Here is a 19,209-nt window from a genome sequence, read left to right on the forward strand (position 1 = left end):
TAACTACCTTCAAGCTGTTATGTATGACACACAAACCCAGGCCTTCAGCTTGTCGCAAAACGGCTCAGGCTGCTGACTTATCTGTATAGACTAAGCTGCCACTATGATTGTGATTTGAAAGAAACCTTACACCAGCTGTTTTCGAATAGCCAGCCAAAGAGGAAAGATAGCAGCACCTCTCGACTCAAGCGTGGAACTCACACTAATAACATCGGTATTCCAAATCCAAACCTTTAACCAATATTTGATCACATGTGACTATCTTAATCACCATCAGCCTGGGCCTACTTCCTTAGTAAAATGGCGAGTGGCCCGCAAAAGAGTACCTTTGAAATATAAAGCCATGCATTTGCAACATGAAGCCAGGAATCGGGGGAAAGCTTGGGGACAATACTGTGAATAGTGATGGTGGCCTCTGGTTCAGCTTGGGAAACTGCCCCATAGGTTGGGAAACTGCCCCATAGGTTGCTTGCATGGATTGTAGTTCCACCAGCGTGTGGGCTGCAATAAGAATTACATTACAGGGACCAATATGAGCATGATGTTGGACAACCATGCCTATATATCTTACATCAGACTCTGAAAACCATGCTGTTTTGGCAAGCCGTTATGCATACTCGCACCGCTAAAGGAATGGCCTGGGCAGCAGGCAATATCAATCTTAAAGAGATTGAATTCCTCAATTCATGCTGTAGTGGTACGCTCTAAAATTAGACCGCCAGTGCTAACTGGAAGCTTGTCCCCAGCGCCGCAGCTGAACCATAAGGACCACACACTTACACTTAGCTTAGTGTGTCAAGGCCCTCCCTGACACTACCCGTCTCCAACTTAGATCTAGTAAGAACCAAGCTCGCTACCCCCGCACATTCCGGCCAGCACAGAAAGTCCCGAAAATACAATACTGCCGCCAAACACCTATGGCGTCACACAGGACTTATTTTACGGTATTTTGGAGACACAGGCGGCTGCTGTAGAGATCTAGCTGTGTCAGTCCAGTCTAGGGCTATCAACTAACCGGCTGGCACAGGGGGGGTGCTCATGCTGAAACTATGTGTGAGTGCTATCTTGTTACAGACCCCAAATATCCCAGAATCACTGCATATAGATAAGGCGCTGAGGCTTCGGGCCTGGTTCTTCCCCAGCCTATCGTAATGGGCCATGCACTAGCTAGTTGTGCATGGAAAGCATAATTTCCAGTAGCTAAAGTGTGCAATCTGTTATTTTCAGCCCGATAAACCAGTTTCATTGGGTATCACTAGAAATTATACTTAGTTGCCGGGAATAATTTGGTTTGTATCCTGCGCTATGCTGGTTATGATAAATGTAATTCAGCATGCCCTAAAAAGTGTTGTAGAACTCACGCACTCTCACGGTGCACGGCGATGCCGGCCTTGGCGATGGTGGCGTCCTGTGCAAGAATGTTGTTGGCGCCCCCCCAATGCCGCCTCCCCCACAGATTCTCACAGTTGACCAAGTGTCCGTAACCACACTCTCAGATTCATTGAATTAGATATTTGGCGCCACTCCTACCAGTGTAGGGTGTCCGAGAACTTTGCATCCCACACAAAACCCGCCGAGCCAATCAATCATAAGCATGTGAATCTGTGTATAGGAAATGTTACCTGAGCCAAAGGACTCAAAGTGTAGGAGACTCATATCATCCCTACTGGCAGGCAGTATAGTTTAAGGCTGCTTGGTATGGAGAAGCACGCGCTCAGTCGATTTCTAGCCAAATTAACCCTCCTAGCAACATTAATCAATGTTCTAATAATGTATGCTTAGCGGTGTGTATGCAGCTCTAGGATGAGCGTTCGTAGTTCACTGTTGACTATTAGGGCTTTAAGATAAACATTGCGAGTAACAAAAGGATGCCTATCTGAACACAGTAACCTGCTGACCTATTTACATCATACGCACTCTGCAATGTGCTTAGCACACGTTCTTTGCAGCAGGCATATTACCCTCTGCACTAACTACACCGAAGTCAAAACCTCCACTATACCAATTCCTGATCTCTCACCAGGAGGGTAATGAATCACACGAGTTATCTTGACCCTTATTAAGGCCTGGTACTTGCCGATGAAAGAAACGCAGCAGCATCCCGTTCCTAGGTTAGCTCGCCTCACACTTTGCCCCACTCTCCTCCTCATCCCCCACGGCCACGCACTCCTGAGCACGCCGCCCCATGCATGCCCCCTCACACCCGCTCCGCATTGCGGCCACCGGAGGGGGGGGGCGGCGACAGATCTCGTGTGCACCACCGGCGTGCACCACCCGCGATGGGCCCAGGTAGCTTCCAACTCTGGCGTGGCGGCACAGCGACACGTGGCGAAAGCAGGTATTATCGGCGCTTAACGGCCGAAATTGTTGCATATTTATATAAGCGAACTCAACCCGAAGGCAACGGAGCGCTTCACACGAGCACTGTAATTACACTACACCAGCAGGCACGGAGAGACCAAGCGACCCGCCTCAGAATCACAGGAAGCGGAAGCGACCCCGAGACTCGAACTCCGGCACTCAGCCTCAAAGTCGGCAGGCTAGCCAAAGCGCCCCACCCCCTCCCCGACTCATCCACGGGTCCGATCGCCATATACAAAGCGCGACTCTGCCGTACCGCCCCGGCGCGCACCAAAAGCCCAAACGTTAGTAACCTATAGGAAACGCGATCCTCCCACAGCAACAGCGTGGCAAGCGGGCAACAATTCAGCTGCAATCTAAACGATGACCTCTGCCCCCTTAGCACTCGCCTCCCTGGCACTGCAGTCCCAACAACGCTACGCGCGGCCAATATCCAGCTGAACGAGCGACCACCGCGCATCCGTGGCTTCACGCCGTGTGCCCCTCCCTACCACCAGGAGGGCCGACCAAGCAGCTCAGGCCCCCCTCTCGGCACCATCCGAGTGAAACACAAAGAACGAACCAAAACTCCCGAAGTCAGAAACGAGCCCCCCCCGTGACAATGTAGGCACCGCTCCACGCGCCTCCGCTCTACCTCGAGGGACCTCCCCGTACATCCCTCGTGTATTGCAATGCAGGTACCCCATAGAAGAGAGAATGATACACCCAGTGGCATGATAAAGCCAGTAGCGTGAAGTAAGAGAGACAAATACACTGCTGGGCGTAGCTACGGCCACTCAATGTGTATTTTAAAGAATGTGCAACTTTAAGTCTTGCAGACAGCTTAATGAGCATCGGGAGAGGCAGCAGGTCTCGGCCTTAGAAGGCATGTGCTGATTTAATGGATTTGACAATGTTTTTTTTTTTTGCATTGGTGAATCGCAAATATTTTTATGTTATCCTTTTACTTCACCATTCCGACATGGCTGCGTGCAGGTGTTTGTTGTGTAGTGTAGTGTTTGTATTGTGTGATGACCTGAGCTCGCGCCACACAGCTAAAGTTAGCTGTAAGTTAGCAATGAGACCTACAAATTCCTCTTAAGTTATACGTTCAGGTAAAAACGATTGTGCAGTGGTAGATTGAAAACCAGCTGTTGCCAGCTGCGCTCTGCGATCTTGGCTCCGACCCAGGCTGGCTAGAGTTATAACCTGTAATATACAACTACTCCTCTGCCATCGGGCGTGGACATTTTCCAAGTGCACGTTGGGCAGGCTGGCGACGGAAACATCAGCCCTCCTGCTCCGGAACGCCACGCCGGCCCCTGCTGGGCCAGAAATGCTTTCATTTTGAGCCTGGCTGCTCCGGCCGCGCGTGACCCCAAAGACACCACAAAGGCAGTGCCCGGTCGCGGGCCTTCAACCCCTACAACACACACACTGCCAAAATTGGGGCCTAGCGCCACATAGTATGGGGAAAGACGGGAGGCGGCACTGCCCTGCACTCCCCAATGAATACAACGCCAGACCAAGGGCACAACCGCGTGACCGACGCCAGACCAGGAAGCAGGGGCACAGGAACTCGCGCTGCACAGGAAACCAACGGCATGAAAGCCCTGCACCACAAAGACCCACACTCGGCGCCCCCTGCACCCTACCCCGCCGCTCCGCACAAATCTCGCTCCCATCTGCCCACCTCCCGAGCCCCACCAGGCAACCCAGCACACATCCAGGCCAGTGAGGCTCAGGGACAACCAACACTCACCGGGATAACAGGGGGGCACAAAAACCCGACGCCAGACCAGGACGACCAGAACGCCCAAGACGCTCAAAAACGGCGGCGTGGCAACAATCTCGCGCGGCCAGGAGCACACAGGAAGCAGAGGGCGAACTGCAGGGGCGGGAGACATAAATAGGGCCTGGCCCCGCCCAGTGGCCCACCTCCCCCAGCACTGACCATTGGGGCCTCCCCTCCCCACAGGCGCGGCCTCAGGGAGCGATGGACCAAAGGGGGGGGGGGGGAGGGGGGGGGGCTCCAACGGGCGGCCACTAGAGGGCTGCCCTGCTGATGTCCCCCTGTGTGGGACGCGGGCAGCGGCATTCCTGAATTTCTTCTTAGCCACCCTTCCTCTTTCCCCCTTTTGTATTTTCCTCTCTCCCGCTGTGGGTCCAAGCCTGATGAGGATAAGTAAGATCCAGCCGCCAAAAATGAGTGCTGGTGGACCCCACCTACAACCACCGGCTCAAGTTCAGCATTATTGGAATGGAAAGATGTGTGTTTGTCACGTGGCCAATAAGGCACGTGTTTTGGTGTTGGCTTCACTTGAGCTTGCAGTCAATTGAAGAGTGAAGGACAGCATGCATAAGCTTTATATTGTTTGTGCATCAGATTGCCAGTGTCTGGGTCGATGCTCTACTCACGTTGCTGCATTCATGCTCCTGGGCTTATGTAAGGAGTGAAACTAAGAGAATTACTTTCTGATATGAGTGTGCCTACCAGCCCTGTGAAGGAGGTTTGGTTCCATGTGTGCTGCGTGTGAGAGATACTTGCTCATAGGATTGTGCCTCCCATCCTTGTGAGGGAGGTTTGGTTCTGGATATTACATGGGTAAAACCTTCTTGTCTATTGTCGGTGCAATCCTAAAGCTTCTGTTTTGTCAAATTCAGGTCTTTGCCATCTTCCTAAATTCCAAGTGATCTTGGATTTTCTCTAGGCCAGGAGGAAATTCTAGCATTGACACAAATCTAAAGTCAAGCATCCTATTCTGCAAGTATTTTTAAAGTTTTACTTAGATGAAGGACAGAGTCTTGCCAAGGATGGACCTGTGGCGAATGCAGAGTGCTTTGATAGTGGAGTGCCTGGCCATGGGTAGCTAGGGAAATGCTTGGAGGGCTGCTGAGGTGTTTTCTTATAGAGGAAGGTGCATAAGCTGTTTTAGTACTCCAGTTTGGATTCTTTGCAGCATTTGGAGGAAGAAGAGTAGGGTGTAGTTCTTTTGCGCTGTCTATTTGATAACGGACAAGGACGATTGTGAGCTGTAGTTTCTGTGAGAAATCTAGGTGTGAGCTGAATATTTTGCACTTGGGGACTAGAGAAAGTTTGGATTCCATGATCACTTTGAGGTCTGTTACTTCGCCCAATGTGGCTGGCCACGGGACAGTTTTTTGTAGCCAAATGACTGTAGATTGTTATTTCTTTGATTTACCACTGGTTAGGATCTCTGTTTTGGAAGAGTTCAGTTACTCAGGTAGGTGTTGAAGAGGAGAAAGTAAATGTTCAATTCTTGAGGACTTCCGAAGTCACTGCTGATAGTACATTATGTAAAAGGGAATACAAAAATATGGTGGAACTGTCTAAGAAGTAGGATGAGAAATAGCGTAGGATGCTTCTTTAAATGTCAATTTCCTCTAGGACTGTCTCAAAGGTTACAGAAAAGTCCAACACTAGTAGTGTCGCTTCTCCATTCCTGGCCGCAGTTCTTATTGGGTCATTCCAGATAGAGATCAGGGTGAATTTCATGACTTTTGCCTAGGTGGAAGCCAATTTCGCTGTCAGAGAGTAGCATGTTTTCTTTTATAAAGTCAGAGATGGAAGATGGCTCTGTCAATACGTTTTCCGAAGAACAGGCCATTGAAGATCGGTCAGTAGCTGCCTGGGTCTACGAGGTCAGGGTTCTCTTCGATAAGTGATCTAATATAAATGATCTTGAGGGTCAGAAGTTAGAGAATTATGCGGATGGCTCTTGCTAGTAAGGGGTTAGTTGGGAGAGTATGCTACCCTTGAAGGCTTATGCCACGGAGTGGTCTAATTGGAAGATGGGTGAACTCTTAGCCATGACCAGTACCTTGAAGTGGAATCAGATATTTGTTTGAAGATGGATAGATGTGCCTTAGTGTGTAAATAAATTCTGGTCTGGTAGACTGTCAACAACTGGTGGTTGACCATCCTGCTTCTGTACTATTGTTACAGGATCTTTGCTTTTGTGACAAGGTGGTTGAGACTATATCGTCACCGAATGCTTCAGCATGTGAGGTTTTGGTTGCAGGACACTTAATGCTGCAGAATTCAGCGTGGATCCTATGTAGGTGTCTGTACCCGCATTTGGCTGCAGAGATCAATTGGGAATAATGGGTTGTTTTTCATTCTTAATGGATGATTTGTAAATCGTACTCTGGTGTTAGAGGCATGTATTGTTAATTCTGCTTGTTATTTCTTCCACTGGAATTAGAGTGTATTAGTTTCTTTCTTGAGTTCCTTTTTCTTTACATTGAGCCACGGGGACCCCTGTCTGTGGTGAGGGTGTGTATTCGTTTGTTGAAGCCTTTGGACAGCCAGTTGCATAACTGTTTAATGTCTGATTTGATTGGCAGTGGAATGGTGGTTAGATGGGAGCCCAGTGCTGGGAGGTTATGTCTCTTTCACTGTCTGTACGTAGTCTTGTTTACTGCTCTTGCTTTACTAGTTGTTCTTGAGGGGAGGTTCAAAGAGAAGGAGATGAAGCAGTAATTGCTTAAGAATATAGGCAGGTTTCCTGCTATTGTGATGAGTCCAGGTGGAGTGAAGGCTGTGTCCAAGGTATACCCACCCAGTCAAGTGTATTTGTACCTAGACAAGATAAAATAGTTGGGGGGGACTCAAGGTTGTCAAGGGCGATCTTGATTGGTTAGGTCGGGGTGGTCATACCAACTCTTCAGGCCTCCCAGAATGCACAGACTGCTGTAGATTGCTGTCATATTCAGGACGGTGTCAAGAAAGTTACCTATGAATGCTCAGTTGTTTGTTGGAGACCTGTCTATAGACATGCATGAGTATAAGATGGATGAACAACAGCATATGAGAACTGATGTGATGTGTAGTCAGGGTACTGCATTCTTTAATTGTAATTTTCAATAACGTGTTCCTCAGATTAACTGCATGTCCTCCTATAGTCTTCTTAAAGTGCGTTAGGCAAGGATTCCATATCCAGGAGAATGGCCCCATAGAGGACAAGGGATGCATAGTCTCCTGGTGAGGAATAGGAGGTCTGGTTATGAGTCAAGAACTATAATGCAAATATGCATGTGGTTCTTATTCATTGACTATGCACTGACGAGGAGACACCTTGGCTAGGAAGAAGAGGAGACTGGTACAGGAGGAATGTGGACAAGGTTTGTGTGAGGGAGAATTGAAGTGGAGTATCAGCATGGGGTGAAGTGGGAATAGAGATAACAATATAAGCCTTGTCTTCCTTCATAAAGATTCAGAAAAGGTCCAGGCCAAGGCTGAGAGTCAAGAGAGGGAGTGAGGTGAGGTTGGTTTATGAAAGTGGACCGCCTATGGACATTAGATGGTGTGGAAGGAATAGTATTTGTATGATGAGAAATTATTAAGGCTTTTCGCTTAGATTAACATTGCAATTTCTTCTTGTTTACTTCTTAAGAGTTTCAATTCTCATAGACTGCATAAGTGGAATTTTTTCTATAAACCAAATTTAAAATACTTATAATTTCTAGAATTAATGTCAGATAATGATTTTGGCTCATTCTCTAATACTCTAATACCCATTAATTATTAAAAATGAAAGCGATTGACATTGGCTCTTTCGACAAGGGCTCACCAAAAACTTAAATGATTTAATAAACAGGAAATACAGTTTTCAAACATATAACACATATCAAATATATCAAAATATGTAAAGCATTCAAGCAGATAATTCATAAAAAAGGATAATAAAAGCTGGAAAAATAGGTCAGAAAAAGATATAAAAATTTGCTGAGCTTTTAAAATAGAGGAATTTAGTACAACACAAACCAATTTGATTAAACTACCTCCATGATAATTACATTTAATAAACAGTATCTGGGACTATGGTATTTTATAGGGCATTTAGTGCTAGAGTTTGATAAGGATTAGCTTCTGCGACTTAACACATTTGTTAAAAATTAGGTATTTACAGAACATGCCACAGTACTAAGCTGGCGTATAGAAGAAAACTATTCCAAACTGTGAAACCTAAAATCATGCTAAACAAACAAAAAGAAAATTGTGCTGAATCTCTTAAGAATACTGAGATGTATAAAAGAACAGATTGCATGTTGTGCAATTTCTAATTAACAACGCCATACATTTTGTGGTATGACTAAAATCTGGCAAATCACCTACATTAGTAGAAAAATTCGGAACGCTTCAAAATAGAAGAAAATCATTTTAGGGGCTAGTATTAACTGAAGTGCTGGGGGCCACCAACTAGATTGAAGCCCTACCAACATGTGTGAGACAAGAATAACGATTGTACCTAAACATGGGGAAATTTAACATAACTGTGGAAGGCAAGGTACAAAACATATTTGACATTGTAAATACAAAATCCATCAAAATATATGTACTAAGGCTGAACTAAAAGATCTGAACGATCACAGAGAAATTTCAAACAAATGTTATAAGAGGGAATTGTGGAAGAGCTCCTCTACAGATAAAAACTGTAAAAAAATAAGCATAAATGCTGCAAAACACTGATCCAAGTTTGACGCAATTATAATCAGTTTCCAAGTAGAAAGTCGTTAGAAAAAGGGATGGAATAGTCAGAACTCCCAAAGAAGGGATACATTTGTGGTAAACGAATATTTCACTAATTGGTGGTAGGAACAAAAAGTAGCTACGAAGGAATAAACCATGAGGGTGGTGCTAAATTTGAGCCGGTGGATTCCGGTGCTCGGCACCAGCACTTAATTGTTAGCACTGGGGCCTGTGACAGTCTGTCACAAGGTGGCGCTGTCTGGCTAATTTTGAGATGACCACAACAACAGTTAATTATTAACTCAATATACATTAAAAATGAATATTACCTGCTGCCCAAGCCATTCTTATAGCTTTGGAAGCCCTGAAATAGTCCGAATTGTCACACTTGTAGGAGTGTGAATGTTAGTTCTTGCGTTGTTACTATCAGTGGCGGTGTGGGCAAGGGCAATGTGTGGTACAAGGTGCAGTGGCCTCCTGACGAGAGCCCTAGCACTTATTCTTTTGCAAATTAAGCACTACTTGAGGGGCTCATGCAACATGCAAACAAACTGGACTGATTCGACTTCTGATTTTCTACAATGGATGACCACCAGGTAAAACAGAGCCCATTACCTCCATGTTCTTGCAGAAAGTGGCATTGGTTCCGAACAGAATCTGGCACTGCTCGTCGGCACTGTAGTGCATGCCCGGCAGCTTGTGAGGGAGCCGCACTGCATACCGGCTCCTGGGGTCTGTCACCAATAGGCATGAGCTGACCTTCGACCTGCAAAGTTGTGAAAGTGCACACATAAGTCCGTGAATGCGGAACCTGCGTACAGAAATACCATCCACAGAACAGTAGACACACTCAACTCCTTGGTTTAAGTTACAACTGCCTTTTGGCAGTGACCATTTTCATTTAGATGACATGGTTCTTAAAAACTACTGAGCCTCAATAAATTGGACAAATAGAAATCCGCCAATACAAATGGATACATGTTATCTATCATCATTCCAAAGGTCCGCATAGAGATCATCCTGCTCCCTGAGGGACATTTCCTTCCATCTTACACAACAATACATGTTCTTAAAATGTTGCAGGTTCGGTAGACAATAAGTATTTTGAATGACCCAGCGCTATCTGCTGTCAATATTAGACACCACTCGCCTATTTTTTCTTCATAAGTAAATAAATATCCTGGCAGTACTAACATTTCAAAATTCGTGTTGTTTCCTTCCTTGCTTTGATTTTCAAAATTATAATTTATAATATCTTGATGAATAATTCAATGGTTTGAATTTTATCTGGCAGATCGTCATTAATATTTTAAAATTGGAAGTCTCTCTCACTCTCTAAACCAACCATAGTGACATGAGGGCTCAAGGTTGAAATCTTACTTTTCCATATTTATATTGAATCCGTTGGATCATTACGAACCAGTATAGGAATACAGTATTATCTCTATGCGTATTACACCCTGTTATACCATTGTCTCTCTTCCAGTGCTGACACATGGCTTAAAGGGCGACATCCTAACATAGCGGCCTATTATAATGGCGGGCGTATCGCCAAAACACCCCGCCGGACGGCCATTTACCCCCTGGCACATTAGCATGGCGGGGGGTACCGCGGCGGACAGAAAGACCGTCCGCTGCTTTTCCGCTGGCAGGCAATCGTCACGATTGCCTGCCGGGTTGAAAAGGCCCATAATATGGTGGAGGTGCCTTAGGCACCATATTATGATGTGTGCGGTGTGCATGCATTTCCATGGCAGAGACCCTGCCATGGAAAGGCATGCAGTGTTTACTTTGGGGGCCCATTGCAGGCCCCCGGGGAGATGTGGTGGTGGGGGGCTGCACTTGGGGGGTACCCATGGTCCCCCCTACATTGTCATTCACAAGGTGGCAGGCACCGCGCGGTGCCGGTCACGTTGTGCATACCAATGCACACCATGCATCTTTTACATTGCGGCGGGTGCTGCTTACAGCACCGCAATGTAAAACATGTGGGATGCGACCGCCAGGGTGGCAGCATCCTAATGGGCCTGGTGGGACGGTCCCGTTTACCGTTACAGTGTCCGCCCGCCATCGTAATGGGCCCCTAAATTAACTAAAAACCAAATGTCTCCTCTTCTCTTTAACACCTGACTTCATTCAGGCTGAATGACCACTGGATGAATATGATATGACTGGCGGGCGGGCTTTAAACCTCACATTGTGGAGTCCACCAAATTCCTAGGTATCGTATTAGACGAGGAACTCAAACTTAGAACCCAAAACAAGATTCTGGTAAAAGTGTTTTTTTTTAACTTCTACTTTTTCTAATTGCAAACTTCACTTACCACCAAATGACTTAAACATTGCTGTGTAATCCATCTTCCTTTTTCGTCTCAACTGTGGACATGCTACCCTCCCTGGACTTCCAAAGCAACCCAATGCACCACAAAAGGTGGCCCTACCGCCTGTCACCAGAAAGTTTTTAACTCTTAAAATACCACCATTTCACACCTTTTCTTCAGGGCGCTTCCTCTTAATGGGCAAAGGAGCATCGCGCAGGCAGATGCGAGCGCAACACGTGAACACAGATAAATTATTAAAATGGTGATTTACCATTTTATTAAACTGTGTGTGCCATGCTACCGCGAGTGTGATGATGGGGGCGGGTCACATTCCTGCGGATTGCAGGATACATCTACAGGTGCTCAGTGCTCATGTTAGACTGGCCATCTGTCTACAGCCGGCCAATCGGACATGCGCACGTCGAAGCCAGCAATCCCAGCGCTGTAAAACAGCCAGGGAATTGCTGGTACAGGCCCACAGCCTCAAAATAAGTACTGGGTGAGCCTGCTCCAACCAATCCTGGTACTGCTCTCAACAGCATGAGAGCAGCTACAGGATTGGTTGGAATTGGCCCTTGGCAGGAAGTCAACCACTTCCCTTTCCTGCTCATCAGTGCTGCTTCTATCCCCGTTTCTACCCACCTGCTTCTTTCCAGGAGAGAAAAGATACAGAGGACCAGCTCAGCATTTTTTTGGCATTGCGCCTCCCCCCCCACTTTGTAATGTTAGTAGTCGCCCCTGCTTTTCTAAACTCCTTTAAATGGCTCTCAGTTGAGGCAGGATGTACTTATAAACCTGCCTGTTTAATCTGCAGGACTTTACATCTGCATACCCACAAAATACCTTTTGCAGGACTGACCTTCTCTGAGACATGGTCAGAAGCGCAGTGGATCAAACGGGTGAAACACACAGAGAGGTGGGTCTTTTAGGAGACTGAGACAGGCCTTTGGCCCCCCGAACCGATGGTGGCCACCAACACCTTGGGGTTATCCTATGCACCCTTTTTAACCCCCACCCCACATTCTATCACCCATCTTTTTTAGGGCAAGGCAGAGACAGATCACGGGGCAAACAGAGACATCACAACACCCGGGTCCACTCGAGCCCCCTTGTATCACCAAAACAGATGAGGATCATGTCCAGAGGTGACCCCCAACCCAGCAGCAGCAACGCAGGGACCTCATAGCCAATCTGAGTAGTTGTGAGTTGACTGACTAAGAAAGTGTCTATTGAACAAAGGGCTGGGTTTTGCACCCACTTATGTGGGTGACAAATTTAACACTCAAAAGGAACTGGTGCAGTTCTTTCGTAAAATAAGTCTTCAACATTTTTTCAAATACGAAAGAGAATTGGGGGATGATGAGGCCCAGGTCAACTCTGGTCTTAAGAAAAAATCTTTTTTTAACCCCCCTGTCCCACCAGAGGTGCTCAGATTTGAGAAAGCAGTCCGAAGGGACTTCGAAAAATTGAAATTAGACTTGATAAGAACTTTTTTCAACCTGTCAAAATAGGACAGGGAGGTTGTGACACGTTTAAGTTTGGATACTATCATTACCATCAAACCTGCTGACAAAAGGGGCACGGCGATGTTCCTATACACCAGTACTTATCGGGCTGAGTGCCTTCGACAATTGTGTGACACCACATCATAGTGCCTACTGTGGTACGAACCCACTAAACGGCTTCAAACAACCATCAAAACTAGGACTAGGGATAGGTTACTACAATGGAAGCTGAATCTTTGATCACCAGTTACTCAATATTTCTATGTGTTACCAAATATTCACAGGCCTCAAAGACCACCTCCGGATAGGCCAATCGTTTCGGGGTTGGGGTCCCTGCTCCAACCTTTTTCACAATTTGTTTATTTATATCTGAAACCTCTGGTCCAGATAGTGTCTTGATATCTGCAGGATACCAAAGATGTCCTCAGATATCTTGATGGGTTGCCTTGTGACATTACTACTAAATTTCTGGTTGCCTTCGATGTGGAATCGCTGTACACCTGTATACCACAGGATAAAACATTGGACACTATACAGGCCCTCCTGTCACATACTCCCCAAAATTATGTATAACCAATCACTTTTAACCTGCAATGTGCCACCATAGCAATGAAAGAGAATTGTTTCCAATTTGAAGGGAATCTGTATCTCCAAATCTCTGGTATTGCATTTGGCAGTACCTTCGCCCCCCTCTCTAGCGAATCTCAATGTACATGAGTTTGAGACAAGATATATCTTCTTGGATGCAAATCCATTTCGCTCCAACATTAAATTATTGAAGCAGTACATTGATGATTTTTGGTCATTTGGAGGGGTGATATCAATACCATTAAGCTTTTCCATAATTGGCTTAACTCAAAAAAACAAATTCGGTCTTTCACTTGCAAGTATAACAACATGAGCTTACTATTCCTCGACCTACTGAACTAATCTTCGACAGGTACTTTGGAGACTAACCTATATACAAAATCTATGGAGCAGAACTCATTACTATCATATACAAGCTTCCACCCCAAATCTTTGAGGGACAATTTGCCGGTGGGCCAATTATTGTGTAACTGCTCTCAAGTCTCCAAGTTTAAGGCACACGCACAGGATTTATCTGTATCCCTAGTGCAAAGTCAGCACACGCAGGGCTAACAGATAAAGCAGGTAAGTGGGAGAAGCAATAATCGGCTGGCCCTCCTTGAACTATCCCCTAAAACAACCATAAAAGGCAGATTTGTATGTGCTAGTACCTACCTACAGCAACTTTTCAAGCAGTATAAAATGGTTGATTTGCAAAAATTGGAATATCGTGAATGAAGGGGAGCACTTGTACACGAAACCCCTTTTTGCCTTCAAACGGAGTCAAAATATTAAAGACCGGATGGTACACACTAGACCGCCTACCCCCCATGTTTCTAGATAAGGGACTTTGTGGGACCACCCTGTTGTCAAGGGCCATTTTCCATGCAGAGCTTGTGGAGTCTGCTCATATACTGGACACACTACACATGTGGATTTCTTCACCAACATACAAACTGCAGCAGTGATAAGCTTTTTAGCTTATCACTTGTCCTGGTGGCCTTCATTGTGTAGGTGTGACCACCTGGAAAATCAGGACCCGGATTTCAGAACACCAAAGTACCATCCGGTGTAAACGTATCTTCACAAAGCTGACTCAACATTTTTTGGATAAAGGGCACACAGCGAATGACTTATCATGGACAGTACTAGATAAGCCCACAATACCACCAAACGTACGTGACGTTTCACTGTTTCTATATCTTGAAGAACAACAAATGGTTATTAGGCTCAGAAGCCTTGAGAAGGGTCTGAATGACGAGATCCCATGACTTGACCTACTGTAGTCATTCTATTCATATTTGGTTCTCTCTGCTTCTTAAAAGATACCGTTGACACATGGAATACCCCTTTCGGATTTTGCCCCTAATGCGATGTGACTCTTTAGTGGGAGGGTGTATTTCCCATGCATAGCTCAGCCAGGACTCTACAAACACATTAACAGACATGGTGTATAATGCTAGTATAACTGTAGTACATGTTGTGACTTTTCTCTCATGACTACCAGACGTCTCTCACTCCGTGTCTTATAGTACTTTAAGAATCCATGGTGCCCCAGCCTTCCCCTTAGCCATTGTATTGAAGTACATGATCTGACCGTTTTTGTATCACTATGAGGGGTTCTCCAGATTATGTTTAGCGTAGGAATCCCACAGGGCTCCAAGTCCCCAGAGGCCCACATCTGATTTCTAACATGTCAATGTATCAGTCCCTGTTGGTTTCAGGGCATCTTATACCACGTTTGTAATCTTTATAATAAGTAAAGGGACTTTGATGGCCCACACTACATCTCCCAGAATTCTATTGTGTCTCTGGGCTATCATAAATGGGTCCCACAACTATTTAAGTCACAATGACGTTTGACAGCGTCTTCTGTCACAGACACAATTTGGTTTGCATTGTTATGTCCCATTCCCCCCCCCAAAAAAAAATGTCGTTCATTTTTTAGTTCCTTTTTTGAAAAACGGGTACGGCAGCAATTCGAGTACCGGCTGTTCACGGTACCACGTTTCCCATGTTCCATTGTGGGCACACTGATGCCATTTTTTCAGCACACCACTTGGAGCACTCAACACAGGATGCGGGGCAATGTCGGCGTCCTCGACCGCCAAGGAGAAAGAGGCTCGTTAGAGGCTACACTACGTGTGAGCGCCATTCTAGCTTTTATTCTCTCTTTTTGCACCTTAGGTTCAAGAGATTAGGTATCGGTTCTACCCATTTTTCTTTTACTTAATTTTGTTGACATCGGCCCGAGTGGCCTCAATGAAGTCGGCCTGTGCTGTTACACATTGCTAACTGATTAGGCGGAGCAAGTATGGTTATGAATAGATGCTGACATGTAACTGTGTTTCTTTTGTTTTCTGCTGATGCCAGTGTGGACCCCGAGTACCCATCCAGGGCCAATGTGGAGTTGACAATAGAGAGCCGACTTTTGCGAGTAAGATGAGCTGGGTGATTCTTATATCACAGTTGGTTGACACCATGCAATAATTCACTTTTTGGGAGTCATAGTTGGTGATGGTGGCATTTACATGTCATCGACTTGTCATGATCTGGCCTCTATAGGTTTTGCCTATAGTGTACCAAGGAGCCATTTTGTGTATTCTCTACTCCCCAGGTCGAGCAGAAGTGGATTTCCTAGAAAGTAGGGCTGACCATTTGTTGAGATACTCAGTATTGGCTTTTATTTTGACATTTTCTGACAATTTTCCTTTGAGCACTGTATAGCAGAAGGGTTTGATTGCTAGGCATGATGAATGCCCCTACACCTAAGATTAGGGTAATTGTGGGCAGAAACCTGGAATGTCTCCAGGGTGGATTACATTTTCCTCACTGCAGAATCACCTGTGCATGGTTTTAATCCTAACTCCCAGCAGACAAGAATAAAGCATTATGGCTGAGGGGGAGCTAGTTTTATCTCAGTTTTTTTTCTTTTTTACACTCAATCAATCAATCAAAATTCATAAAGCACAGCAAATCACCCGTGAGGGTCTCAAGGTGCTGGAGTTGCTAGCTGCTTTGTGGTGTGCTCTGTTCATTTGAACAACCATGTCTTGAGTCCTTTTCTGAATTACCGGATTTTATGCGGCGTTCCTGAGGGGAAGGTCGTTTAGGCTTTGACCACTAGGTGAGAGAAGAAGCGTCTTCCGCTGTTGGATCGGCGGATCCAGGGGGTGTCTGCGAGGAATAGGGAGGCGGATGACAGGTGTCTATTTGGTTGGTGTAGGTCATTCATTTGTTTTGGTATGTGGTATTTCGTCCCACACACACTGCATTTTTACCCACACTATTGTATCACATACGGTCCTACAAAAACATCCAAAGAGTTCCTCCCAATTTGGGAGTTGTGAGTTGTAGCCCACACCACTAAAATCAGTGGTGGTGTGAGGAGGAACTCTATGATGATGCACGCCACCTTTGGTGGGTGAGGGTTTCTGTCCTAAAAAAGGAAATTCTGCATTAATGTAGCACTCTGGAACCGGGTATTTCATTGTGGTTCTAATTAATGTGGTGGGGAGCTGATACCCACTGGTCTTAAAACCTCCGATTGGCCCCTTTGTGTTTAGATGCAGAAGAAAAGCTAAACATCACCTACAGGGCAAATTATTTACCTGAGAAATACCTTAACACTGGTTTCCTTTCATTATCTAACTTGAGTTCTCTGTTTCTCTCTTTCATAATCTTCTCCAAGCACTTAGTTCTAAACCAAGAAAATGATTTTAGAAAGATGTAGCTTTAGTAATTGTTTCCTATAACCTTCTTTTGCTCTTAAAGTTGTTGGGGGCATATTATCAAGGACGGCGTTACAATTATCGCCGCTTTAGCGGCAGGAAACTGCCGCTAAAGCGGCGATAATGGGCTTGATAATATGCCACAGAGAATTCCAATAGAAACCCATGTTCTGGTGTGAACATGGGCTTCTATGGGAAATCTCTGCGGCATATTATCAAGCCCATTATCGCCGCTTTAGCGGCAATTTCCTGCAGCTAAAGCGGCGATAATTTTAACGCCGTCCTTGATGATATGCCCCGTTGATGTATTAACATTGCAAGTTGTCTGAATCCCACATATCACTCTTACTGTTTCTTCCTATCTTCGTTATGGATCGCTTATGCATACTGTGTTATAAACCGAGTATATGTGAGGTGCTCAGCAGCCTTTTGAAGCTTTGTATGCATAAACCCTTCGAAAATTAAAAAAAAAAAAAAACAATAACTAACTTGCCTGCCGATATGTGTCATGAAGTGACTTGGCCTTTCATCCTTTGCAGTCATATTTAAAGTGCTGCCGAAAAAAACAGTGTGATGCCTGTTATAAAGAATCAATGCAAAGCAAATACCGCTACCACCGCAGCACTTCGGGGCATATTATCAAGAAATGGTGTTAAAATTATCGCCGCTATAGCTATGGCGGCGATAAGGGGCTTGATAATATGCCCGTGAGAATTCCCATAGAAGCCCATGGTTACACTAGAACATGGGCTTCTGTTGGAGTTCTCAAGGGCATATTATCAAGCCCATTATCGCCGCTTTAGCGGCAGTTTTCTCCCGCTAAACCAGTGATAATTTTAACGCCGTTCTTGATAACATGCCCCTTCGAGGGGCCAAACACTGACATAGAGCACTTTGAAGCAGCCCCACCTTCTCCAGTGCACCATGAAGTGACCCAGCTGCTGTACAGTAGCCTCTGGTATTCAGGCCTCCCAAAAAGAAACCTATTAAAGATGCGCAGCGCGCCCCGTGAAAACAAGCTCAGTTGAAAAAGAGTCCAGGGTACGGAACCAGCACGTAATCTCTGGTCTGTTCCCAGAATGAAGGAAGAACGATTCAAAAGTATTGTTTACCACGTGTAAGCCCTTCCGGAGAGAAGCACGCATCTGGGCTTCCTAGAAAGTCCTGGAGTGCAACACATCATTCCAAGAGAAAGGGATCACACACTGCCAGCTCAGCCTGGCCTCACACTACTCCCTGCCCAGAGGCCCCCAGGCTACTAACAAACACTCGCCACAAACCTCTAACTCAACTATTCAGAATGGCTGCAAATGCGAGCGCCGCGTTACACTCACAGCACACGCGCGGGCTGGGTACACACCTTTGTGACACACAGAATACCATTCAACAGACAACAGCCAGGGATACATGTTAATGCTAGCGCCACAATATTCCCCAACCAGAGGTCCAAACTTCCTACAAGCACCAGCCTCACACAACATCCCACAGAGCAGCCCAGAGGAGAGGTAAAACGAGCCCCACAATACTCCCCCACCAGAGGCCCAAACTTCTTACAAACACGGGCCTTACACACATGGGCGTAGGAACTGTGGGGGACGCGGGGGACATATCCCCCCCAGATTTTGGAGTGGGGGGGACGCAGGGGACAAGGGTGGGGGGGACGAGGGGACAAACACATTTCCCTTATCCCTCCTGAGAGGGAGATTAGCACATGGGCGTAGAAAGTGTGGGGGACGCAGGGGATATAGCCCCCCCAGATTTTGGAGTGGGGGGACACGGGGGACAAGGGTGGGGGTGGGTCGAGGGGACAAAAGAATTTCCCCTCTCCCTTCTGTAATTCGCAGGGCCATTAGCGCGCGAAGGCGCTACCTAATGGCCCTGCACTTGACCTGCCTGGAGTCAGAGGCCACCCGCGCTCTGCCTTTTGTTATGCTGCAGGAAGGCTCAGCGTTGTGGGAAGGGCAGAGAAGAGAAAAAAACGTTGTCTCTTTACCTTCATGGCAAGGACCGTCTCCAGTACTCCTGATCTGCATCTGGCAGCTGCCCTCCTCCCCTCTTTCTCTCTTTAGTCCTCCACCTCTTTCTGTCCCTGTCTCGCTCCTGCTTACGTACTGATTTCAAGAGGCAGCTCTTAAGGTACTCTCTCTTGCCTCTCCTTTTCTTTATTTGTTCCCCTGTGAAATTGATCCAAAAAGGCGGAACTTTGGCTGGAAATGTCCTCATTTTCTAACCGTTTTCTATTGAAAAGAAAA

General features: G+C 46.1%; 1 protein-coding gene across 2 annotated transcripts in view; it reads right to left on the reverse strand.

The window, feature by feature from the left end:
- ADAMTS17 (ADAM metallopeptidase with thrombospondin type 1 motif 17) overlaps window positions 1-19,209 on the reverse strand; it is a 957,220-nt gene that overhangs the window by 399,329 nt on the left and 538,682 nt on the right. For both annotated transcript variants that reach the window (XM_085644533.1, XM_085644532.1), the window contains exon 10: window positions 9,449-9,599. In XM_085644533.1, coding sequence (XP_085500659.1) covers window positions 9,449-9,599 — 151 coding nt within the window. The remainder of the gene's footprint in view (window positions 1-9,448; window positions 9,600-19,209) is intronic.

Source organism: Triturus cristatus, chromosome 3_1, assembly GCF_964204655.1.
Source record: "Triturus cristatus chromosome 3_1, aTriCri1.1, whole genome shotgun sequence".
NCBI lineage: Eukaryota > Metazoa > Chordata > Amphibia > Caudata > Salamandridae > Triturus > Triturus cristatus.